The 10933-nt window shown below is 55.1% G+C and overlaps 1 protein-coding gene across 1 annotated transcript; it reads right to left on the bottom strand.

Moving 5' to 3' along the window:
- Positions 1-2283: 2283 nt before the first annotated feature.
- Positions 2284-10321, bottom strand: LOC125633021 (zinc finger protein 688-like). Its single transcript, XM_048842145.2, has 4 exons — positions 9909-10321; positions 5709-5835; positions 4611-4712; positions 2284-3425 (listed from the first exon to the last, which is right to left on the bottom strand). Exons 1-4 carry the CDS (start codon positions 9930-9932, stop codon positions 2833-2835), a joined length of 846 nt encoding a protein of 281 aa, XP_048698102.2. The 5' UTR covers positions 9933-10321; the 3' UTR covers positions 2284-2832.
- Positions 10322-10933: the final 612 nt, after the last annotated feature.

Genomic DNA, 10933 nt, shown 5'->3' on the forward strand with positions numbered 1-10933 from the left:
TGGCATGGCAAACAGTCTAGTACCAGAAATAAAGTGGGGGGAGGTAAGTAAAGCAATATTCCTTCCTTGCACTCCTCAAATAGCCATGTAACAAGCATCATTTTGTCTGTTTGTCGTTATTAGTATTAATGATTCATAATAATAATGACTATTTTGCATTTTCTGCCTGTAAACACAGTGTGGACTCCCTGTAATTCAAAAATGTCAAGTTTTGAAACACCGTTCCGCTTAGTAATTTCACTGAAGATTCCCTCTGTTTCCTGAAACCGCAGAGATTCAGGGCCAAATGATCTATGGCCAGAAACTGAGGCAGCTCTGTGGATTTCAGTGGAATTGACCCTCCCTGTCCCTCATAGACCTGAGCCAAGCACGGTAACATGGTACAAACCCTAATGGCTCTTCATGACATTTCTCACCCCCATTTCACAGAGGAAGCAGTGGAGGTACAGAGTGGTTAAGTGACTTGCCCCCAGGTATCACTGTCAGCGCCAGGGCTGGAACTCAGCTGTTTCTAGTGGCCTAATCCCTGGGCTGTGTCTCTCCCCATGTTACAGGACAGCTAGAGCATGAAAACGGCAAGAACTTAGCGAGACGTGAACAGCAGCGTGATGGGGGAACCCACCCTGTGTTGGTCTTTGACTCTGCAGAGGCTGCATGGCCAGGTCTGCATAGAAAACTGGTGCTCATTGCTGCCCCCGATAGCTTCTCAATGCTCTAGGGACACAAGCATCTTACCACTGACTTCTGTTACATTGGGGACTAGTTTAAGAACATAAGACCGGCCACACTGGGTCAGACCAGTGGTCCATCTAGCCCAGTATCCTGTCTTGTGACAGTGGCCAGTGCCAGATGCTTCAGAGGGAGTGAACTGAACAGGGCAATTTTTGAGTGATCCATCCCCTGCTGTTCAATCCCGGCTTCTGGCAGTCGGAGCTTTAGGGACACCCAGCGCATGGGGTTGCCCAAGAGCAGCAGTGGAAGCCCTGTCTCTGGAATCACTGAAGACTGGCCTGGCAAAGGCATGGAAAATATGGAACGGGGAACAGCTTTGTGTTGTCCGCTGGGATAAACATGATGTGATTTAACTAGGTCCTTCTGTCGCTGACTTTTTGGATTCTAAATGGAGGAGAATCCCAGTAAAATGGGTGACGTCAATTGCATTTGGATATTACAGGTTCATATAGCTGGGAGCCAAGAGACATCTTGTCATCCTGTGTCCTAAGGGTGAGTGAAAACGCCCTAACACTCTGCTAACCTCCTAGGGCAGGGATGGACAAACTACGGCCCGCGGGCTGGATCCCTAACGCTCTGCTAGCCTCCGAGGGGGTCTCCCACAGCAGCCTTGTAACAACAGGAGGCCGTTGATTAACATGCCTGCCTAGCAGGGGTAGGGGAGCTGAACTGGCCGGACCAAGCAGGTCCTGTGCAGATGGCACCCACACCAGGAAACGGTGGCTGTATATTGTCCTGGGGCTGGATGTCCTCCATTGGTAAGGACTGATGCCGAGCCTGTGCTGTGTTTGGGAGTAGCCCTTTGGCGACACGTTGGCTGAGAGAAGACTCCACAGAGAGGAACATGTGCAAGGAGAGATGCCGGGAACAGAAGGGGGCTGAGGTAGCTTTAGCTTGGTTGTTGAGCAAGTTGAGGTAGCTTGTTGTGAGGTGAGCAAAACCTAAAGACGCGCAGGGTGCCAGCAGAGAGGCTGTGAAACAAGTGCTATGGTGCCCACACGGAGAGCCCAGCTGGAGGACCTAATGCATCTGCAGTGCACAGCCGGCCTCCCAGAGAGCAACAGGACTCAAAGACACATGCCCAGGAGAAAGAGCAGCACCCCCGCCTGGCTAATGTTTGGTAGCTCAGGCAGAGGGCGATGCAGGTAAACTATGACTGAGCCCTTCCTTCGGTGGGGTTTGCAGTGACGAGGGCTTTACAACTGCCAGAAGGAGAGAGAGAGAGAGAGAAGTTAGGGACGCCCAGCCTGTGTGTGTGGCTCGCTGCAACGGAGGAGGTAAAGGATAGAGACAGATGGAAGGTATTGACACTGTGCGAGAGGAAAACTCTCTAGGAAACTTGACACCGGTTCGGTTCGGCAGTGGGGGGGCCGAGCTCACTGCTGATCCTGCTGACCAGGACTGTCTCATTGTTTCCCTGCATAATGACAGGTTTCAGAGGAACAGCCGTGTTAGTCTGTATTCGCAAAAAGAAAAGGAGTACTTGTGGCACCTTAGAGACTCAAATGCTCAAATAAATTGGTTAGTCTCTAAGGTGCCACAAGTACTCCTTTTCTTATTGTTTCCCTGTGCTCCCTGCCTGTCTGTCTGCAGCTGTTTGTTTTCTCCTCTCTTAGAAGTAAGCTCATTGGGGCAGGGATGGCCTTTCTGTTCTGTGTTGTACAGCGCCTAGCCCCTGGCCTAGGACCAGATGATTCTGCAGTACAAAGCAATAATCAGAGCAGCAGGACAGGACCATGCGTGTGCTCACACCAGTTTGCAGAGAGGCCCGTGCGGGTGCTCAGCCGAGCCACGCTCTGGCTGCTGGGTAAGGTACGGTGCTTGGCTGAGTGTTGCCCACCTAGGACCCTGTTGGTGTTGCCAGAGGAATGCAGGCCTGGCTGAACAGGAGCCGGCTCCGCCAGCCTCCGACCGCGTCGGCTGCTTCCCTCCTAGGCCCCGTGCCCTGCAAGCTGTGCACATGTGCGTGCGCACACAGATCCCAAACCCCGTGCACACGGCGACACACCGCGTGCACAGCCATTTGCACAGAAGAGATTTTCTGCGCACACGGCCTGTCAAAAATTGAGAGGGAACATTGCTCCCAGCTCTCCCTGGGGCTCAGCAAGGCCCGGCCCGGCTGGCTGCACGGCAGGGCCCCCTCCGCCAGGTGAGTCCACTGGTGAGTGGCCAGGTTGGTCGGCTGGTGGACGCCCTTGAGGCAGCGGCAGGGGGGCTCCCCGTCCCCGGGGCGCAGGAGCTGGGAGTGGCGGATGAATCCCTTCCGGCCCTGGGCACTCCGCTAGGGGCGCTCGCCGGAGCGGGTGCGCAGGTGCGGCACCAGGTTGGAGCGCAGGATGAAGGTCCCCCACGGTGCGCACCGCTTGACGACGCTCTTCCCGCCCTGGGCGCAGGCGTGGGGCTTCTCGCCCGTGTGCGGGCCCGGGGGCGCGGGCGCGGCTGCTCCTCTGCCTGGCTCTGCTGGCGGTTCGGCTGCAGCCCGGAGGTGTCTTCGCGCCCGTCGGGCACAGCTCCAGAGCCAGCTCCCCAGGGGCCCAGTAACCCAGGCTGCCCCCGCGGTCCCAACTCGCTGCAGCTGCTCCAGCCCCACTGGACACGTGCATCACAGCTGGGGAGAGAAGGGGCTTCTCTAGGCCGCTCCGCAACCCGCTCGATGGCGTCCGCTTCTTGGTCAGGGCCTAGCAAGCCGTCTCCTGAAAGGTGCCAATACAGCATGGTGCCACCGAAACAGCCCAGCCCCCGCCCCTCACTGCTCAGTCCGCACAGTGCAAACGGCCCTGTTGGGGGCGCTGTCCTGGGGCTGGAGGACGCTTGGGCAGCGGGGGCAGGTCAATCACTTGGGGACGTCTCTCTCTGTCTTACACGTTCATGGGTAACCACAGCATTGGGGTGGTTGTGGGTGTGGCCAGTCCTTTGGTACTAGTTTGTGTGTCACGGCCTTGGTTCTCAGAGCACTGTACCGCTCACCATGTCCCACTACAAATCAAGCCCTGGGCGTCCTAGGGGGAACAGTGGGAACATGGTTCCACACCACGAGGATTTTGTCTGAGATGCTGGGTGCAGATTTTATAGTAGCCCAGGGGTGGCCAAACTTACTGACCCTTCGAGCCACGTACGACAACCTTCAGAAGTTTGAGAGACGGGGTGCACCTGCTGGGGCTCGGGGTTTCAGCCCTGCTCCTGCTGAAGCCCCGAGCCCCAGCAGACACACCTCCCCGGGGCTGAATCCCTGAGACACCCCCCTACCCGTGGGGCACAAGCCAGAGGCGATGCATGGGGGGCACATGGAGGCACGTACCCCCCAGATATTTGCCAGGGTTTGCTGGCCCTGCTCGGTCACATGGCGAGACCTGCACAGCAGCGGCTGGAGCCAGCACGTGGAGCTGCAGCTGTGGGGAAAGGCAGCGGAAACCAGCTGGGAGCTGCAAGGAAAGCTGCAGTTTTTGTGGCTGACGCTTCCCACAGAGCTAAAGCAGAGGCCCCTCCCTGCAGCTCCCAGCTGTTTGCCGTTGCCTCTCCATGGGGAGCTAAGACCCCCCTGAGGAGAAGAGAAGGGGCATGCCTGGTGTGGCATGACTCAAGCTATTGGAGGGGGGGCGAACCTTTAAATTGTGCCCCCCCTCAGCAGGCACCAGTCATCTCTGGCAGAAGCCCCTAGCCCTACCATCCGCCGCAGGACAGAAGCCCTGAGCTCTCCTCCCAACCCCCGTCTGGTAGGCAGAGAGTGGGAGAGGCTTGGGGGGCTCTGTGAGCCTCACTTTAATGGTAAAAGAGCTGCAGTTTGGCCACCTCGACGTAGCCTGTGCAAAACCTTCAGGAGAAGAGAAACGGACCCCACGTCAGATTGGCCCACAGAACCTTGTGAGCCATACACTTACCCCCAAAGTGGGTCTCAGGTGCAGGGTCCTTGGGATACTGGACACAAGCCTCTCCCCCTCGCTCCATCAGGGACACGATGCCAGGTCTGGGGATCTGGAATCCTTCCCGAGAAAGACGATGACAAGCTTTAGAGTTCAGATTGAGGAGTCTCTGAGAAACTCAGCAGAGCTTTTCTCCGAGACCAGGAGGGCTAGAAACTTACTTTTTCTTTTAAGGAAAGCTGAGACTCTCATGTAATCACCTGATTCCAGGAGTTGGGGCTTTAAGAAGAACAGCAAATATCACAATATGAATGATAATATCACGCGAGTTGGTGACACCGGCTCTTTCTTGAGACACCCTTCTTCCACAAAGCCTTCCACACAGTCTGACCACTTATGCGCCACAGTGGGAGTTTAATTGGGGGACATTTCGTTAAGCTATCGATATATTTTTTTATTTCCTTGAATGTCACTGGGAGGAATGTGAGAAGGAAAGTGTGTAATTCTACACCTGCATTGTAACAGACCCAGGGCCATCTGGGACTTCACTGTTCTAACTAGTTTGCTTGTCACAGCCAGCTGGAATCTGGGGGTGGGATGATTCATAGATTCATAGATATTTAGGCCAGAAGGGACCATTATGATCATCTAGTCTGACCTCCTGCACAATGCAGGCCACAGAATTTCACCCACCACTCCTAAAAAAGACCTCACATCTATATCTGTGCTATTGAAGTCCTCAAATTGTAGTTTGAAGACCTCAAGGAGCAGAGAATCCTCCAGCAAGTGACCCGTGCCCCATGCTACAGAGGAAGGCGAAAAACCTCCAGGGCCTTCCAATCTGCCCTGGAGGAAAATGATGCTATGACATGGCTCCCCCTGCTCCGAAATCACAATCTTCTACTACCTGAGCTAAAGGACAATCTTATTTAGCTGTTAGCAGTATGGGGCCTAGGACACACAGTTGGCCAGTTCTAATCTCATCCACTAGAGGGAAGTGTGCACCTCTGCACCCCAGCCAGTTCATTACAGTGTAACACAAAACACCGGCAAGTCCTGTCCAAAGTAATGCAGGAGGGAGGAACCGGGTACAGGGAAGGCAGATGAGTGTCTTACCTAGAGAAAGCACAGTCTCCAGGTTCTCCTTCATCACCTCCTTGTAAAGCTCCCTCTGCCATTCTGCCAAAATCTCCCACTCCTCCTCAGAGAAATAGATGGCAACGTCGTCAAACGTCACCGGGACCTGAAAGAGCGACGAGTGCACGTTTGGTGTGATTAGTCTCATTTATAGAACAGCAGCACCCACCCGCGCATGGGCCCACACTGGGACAGGGGCTAAACAAACACATGGGGAGACACAGTCCCGTCCCCAGGAGTGCACAATCCAATTTTAAGACAAGATACGGTTCAATGGACAGAGGGCTGGGCTGGGATACAGGAGAACTGGGTTGTGTTCCTGGGTCTTCTGCTGACTTGCTGGGCGCTTTGTGCAAGTCCCTTCTGCTCTCTGTGCCTCTGTTTCCCCTTCCATCAATGGCCTGTGTTGTCTATGAGACTACGTCCCTTGGGGAAGGGTCAGTCTCTTTCAGCTGGGGCCTCTCGGTGCTCTGAAGGACTGTACTATCAACAGCCGGCGCGAGGCGTGATTGGCCCCGACGGGGGGAGAAGAGGGAGATGGCAGCAGGACGTTGGGCACGTCTCCATGAGTCAGACTGAAATCAGAGTTGCTTTTTTTAACTGCTGCCTTTGTCTGTTGGCATGTTTTAAAACCCCAGCTGTTGCCGGTTTCTGGATTTTTTTTTTCAGTTCCCCTCTAGTTCAGTCCGGTGGCTCGTGGGGCAGTGAACCATCCAGGGGCCTTTCCAACTTGCCAAACAGATAACTGACAGTGGTGACTAAGGCAACTTTCCAGGGCATTTCACTCAAAAGTCTGGACCTGTGGCTGGGGCAGGAAGTAAGAAGAATCTTGTCTCCTGCTGAAGCTGCCGGGGGAATTCAGGGAGGCAAGACAGAATGATCAGAGCTGGAATTTGGCCAGGATGCCGGCCAGGGTCCCATGGCCCCATTACTTTTCAAAGTGGGAGGGCCTTTTTACCAGCCCTGTGGGTGAGCGATGCAGGGGGCAGAGAGGGGTGAGCAGGGGTGGGGCCTTGGGTGGCTCTTATCACTGCCCAGCTCTGGCTTCTCTCCTGGCCAGAGGAGGAATAGGGGGCAGGGCCAAGAGGGGAAAAGCAGGAGCAGGGGCGGGGCCATGGAGGGGGGCGGGGCTCCTGCACGTGTCCCACTTTTGCCTCGTGAAAAGATGGCCAGCTGACCAGTGCGGGCAGTGCCAAATGCTGGGTTTGCCGCTATGGAAGCCACGTCAGACCCTTCTGCCCCCCTTAGCCCTCTCACTGCAAGCAGGTGGGAGCGGGTGCAGAGCAGAGCAGAGCCCCTGTCTAGACACAATCCCAGCACCGCATTGGACTTTCGACTCACCACCATTGCTAGCTCCCTGTCAGAGGCCCTCTGGGTATCTCCCCCCGCCATCGTGGAAGAGGAGCTTGGAAAGTTTATCGTCTATGATGGAGATAGGCAAAACACTGGGTCAGATCCACCCCTGGGATAGCTCCAGTGAAGTGAATGGGATTAGAACAGGAATCCTTCTGGCCCTACCTATTCACTCCATGCCTAATAATAGGTCCCGGTTGGCCATTAACTAGATCGCATTCAACAAGCTTCCTTCCGTCTTGTCTCCTTACCACTCTCTTACCCTGATTTTTCTACATGCCCAAGTTGCTAGAGGGAAAGTGTTGGACTTGGGTCTGGAGGTCACCATCTGAGTGTGCGGGATGATAATAACCCTTGAGGATCCCTTCCCTATTAGAAACCTCGCTTTAGAAAGGATGGCGAGAGAGGGCAACAGATTTACAATGGACACAAAGACAGCATTTTTTTAAAAAAATGCAACATCTAATTAATCTGTGGAACTCATTGGCACAGGATATTTTTGAGGCCAAGAACTGAATAAGGTTCAGAACTGGTGAGAAAGTACAGGTGAAATTCACCCCCTGTAGGGACCAGCACAAAGACCAGTTACATCCCATTTCAGCCCTACAAGATCTAGGCACCACTCAAGTTCCACTTGTGCTGATCCCTTGCACAGGGTGAATTTCACCCTATCCAGATAACTGAGCTCTGCCCAGTCATGTACAATAAGAAACAATTTTGCATTGTCATGGATGGACTCAATTACATAACAGAATATTAAAAACATAAGAAAGGCTGTACTGGGTCAGACCAATGGTCCATCTAGCCACAGGCACTGACTTTCCAAAGTGCTGGGGGGTGCTCAACCTCCAGCTCTGCCCCAGGCCCCACCCCCACTCCACCCTTTCCCCCCAAGGCCCCACCCCTGCACCACCTCTTCCTTGCCCCTGCTCCACCCTGCCCTGCCTCTTCCTGCCCAGTTCCGCCCTCTCCCCCGAGTGCACCGCATCCTCGCTCCTCCCCTCATCCCCCCAGTCTCCTGCACGTTGCAAAACAGCTGATCATGGCGTGCAGGAGGCTGGGTGAGGAGGCGCTGATCAGTGGGGCTTGCTGGCGGTGGGAGGTGCTGGGGGTGGGGTGGGAGTGAGCTGATGGGGGGGCTGCTGGTGGGTGCTCAGCATCCACCATTTTTTCCCCATGGAGTCGGCGCCTATGTGTCTAGCCCAGTATCCTTTCTCTCACAGTGGCCACGGCCAGATGCTTCTGGCAGTTGGAGGTTTAGGGACACCCAGATCATGGGGTTACGTCCTTGACCATCTTGGCTAATAGCTGTTGATGGATCTGTCTGCTATGAACTTATCTAACTCTTCTTTTTAACCCAGTTATACTTTTGACCTTCACAATATCCCATGGCAATGAGTTCCACAAGTTAATTGTGGCTTGTCTGAAGAAAAACACCCTTTGGTTTGGTTTAAACCTGGTGCCCATTAATTTCATTGGGTGACCCTGGTTCTTGTGTTGTGTGAAGGGGGAAATGTTCGCTTTCTCCACCCCAGTCCTGGTTTTTTCGACCTCTCTCATATTCCCCCCCTCACGCACCTCTATTTTCAGCTGAACAGTCCCACCCTTTTTCATCTCTCCTCCCGCGTCTAATGTTTACGAGGCCACGGAAAGCGCAGTTTGTGATCTACCTTAACGAGAACGTGCCCTGTCCCTATTGCATGTAAAGCCCCACTCATGGCTTCAAGGCACCTTCCCAGAGCCAGAACACACTGAAGCTGTTTCTACCAGCCTGGGAGGAACGGGGAAGGGAAGGGCGTGGAGCTGTGGAGCAATGTGCATGCCTGTCGTTCCATGGCAAGTGATCAATAGGGAGAGAAGGCAGGGATGAGCATTTGAAGCCAGTGGACAGGTGGGTCAGAAAAGCCTGCCCTTGGCTGCCCACCTAAGGTAAAGCCTAGGGCCAGAACAGCTCTGTAGAAGCCAGTCAGGTCCCTGGGGTATAAGGCAACGGGGCTGATCCTGAGAAGGGCACCTTTCCCCCGGATGGTGCTGAGCACTCTCCGCTCTCTGTGCAGCTAGTGGGAGTTGAGGGAGGCTCCGTGCCCAGCAGAATCGACCCCCATAATAGGACAAAGACAGGGAAAGGCACAGCTTATGCTAGGGATTTATAGACAGAGCTGCCTGAGCTACCCGGTCCTTTGTCTCCTGTTGCTGGGCTGGAGATTTGTGTTTAAAACACAGGCAAAGGGAACACAAGAGTCTTGTCTCTCAGGCTGTCTGGATGGGGAGCGAGCGAGCGAGCGAGCGTGCGTGCGTGCGTGTGTTGTTTTAACCCTTGCGATGCTGGGGGGTTCAGAGGAATGGTTCCTGCTCATGCAGCCAGGTCTCGAGTCCCCACCCCCCTGCCCAGCATGGAAATTAAACACCAGGGAACATCAGCCATGACTCCCAGAGCCCTGGCCTCAGGCACTTTCAAATCAGATACCTACTGACATGTCAGACATGTTGCTTAATTTACCCCCGTCAGGGCCTAGCACCAGCCTTGGTCTGTGATGTGCTGGGGCCACGATCGACTGGCACCTGCCAATGTCTGAAAGCTGCCAAGAGAGGCAGACGGGGCATGTCTTTTTGCTCCATTGGACTAGTCGATCTGGGGGGGACAATGATAAACATATTGGTGACTTGGGGACTGTTCTCCTCAATCAGGGGTGAGGCCTGGGTGAGCTTGGGGTGTCCGGTTTAGATGGCTGGGAACGGCCACAGGGAACCCCGGGCACTGATCCTGTCCAACAGGGGACCAGTAACCACAAGCTGCTCGGGTCTGACCGCACACCCAACCCTTACCTTGCGGGAGAGCCCTTCAGACATGTCGGCAGGTGACGCAAGGTGTCCGGGGCTGGGAGCCGGTCAGCAGCCGTCACCCTGATCTGTCCACCTCGCAGGGATCCATCGCTCACATTTTCATGTGCCTGCAAAAGCAAGTTCCCAATCAGCCAGTGCAGGCTGCCCCCTGCCCCACTCCACAAGCTGATGAATACAGGGCTGGGGAAGATTAGCTGCCACAGCTCATAGCAAGGGCAGGGGATATGGGGAGGGAGTGGCCCTCAGGGCCAGTGAGGGGGGTCAAGCCGGGGCACCCCAAACAGGGCTCCAGAGGGTCACTGCTTTGGCTGGTCCAATCCCCCTTTGCCGAGATGGTCCTCAAATCAGAGGGGCATCTCCCTACATCAGAGCCATCTCCATTTGTAACAGCCTGGGAGGAAGGGGCCCTGTGGGCTGCTGCTAGAGGGGGACGCTGGGAGATGTAGTTCTGCCCAGGTCTTGCTGTGGGATGCCGGCGGCGTGTGCCAGCCACAGTCCCCAGCACAGACCCTCCCCGGCTTCCTAGGGGGAGAGGGGATAAATAACATCTCCCAGCAGGGCCTGGGCTGAGCGCCGGACACTGGATAGGGGAGGGAAGCCACAGAGGCACCCGTTCCCGTCCCACTCGCCCCTCTGCCGGAGCGGGCCATGGGGCCAGCGCTGAGCTGGCGGCTTGGGGTACATCTGAGTGTGTGGGAATCGCTCAGATGAGACTTAAATGCTAGATCCCATCTCCCCCGTGTGGACATTAACGAGCCTGGGGATAAGACCAGGGATTTGCCCTGATCTCCTGAGCTCATATTTCAACCCCACCTCCATAGGGTGCAATGCACTATTGTGCAGAGGCCTCCAGTTGTGGGCCTAGAAGTGTTGCCAAATCACGGACATTTCCTGCCTCAGCTCCCTGGTGCTCTGAGACCTCAGCACTACGAGGAACCCTTCAAGTGCCTCAGTTTCCCCATCTATAAAACAGGGCCGATGATGCTTACCCACCTTGTAATATGCTT

The sequence above is a fragment of the Caretta caretta genome, chromosome 2, assembly GCF_965140235.1.
Source record: "Caretta caretta isolate rCarCar2 chromosome 2, rCarCar1.hap1, whole genome shotgun sequence".
Lineage (NCBI taxonomy): Eukaryota > Metazoa > Chordata > Testudines > Cheloniidae > Caretta > Caretta caretta.

Coding starts and splice junctions, on each gene's coding strand:
- LOC125633021 (XM_048842145.2), bottom strand. CDS start 9,932: ATGTCTGAAGGGCTCTCCCGCAAG. Junction 5,836..9,908: donor CTGAAGGGCTCTCCCGCAAG/GTAAGGGTTGGG, acceptor TCGCTCTTTCAG/GTCCCGGTGACGTTTGACGA. Junction 4,713..5,708: donor GGAGACTGTGCTTTCTCTAG/GTAAGACACTCA, acceptor TTTCTCGGGAAG/GATTCCAGATCCCCAGACCT.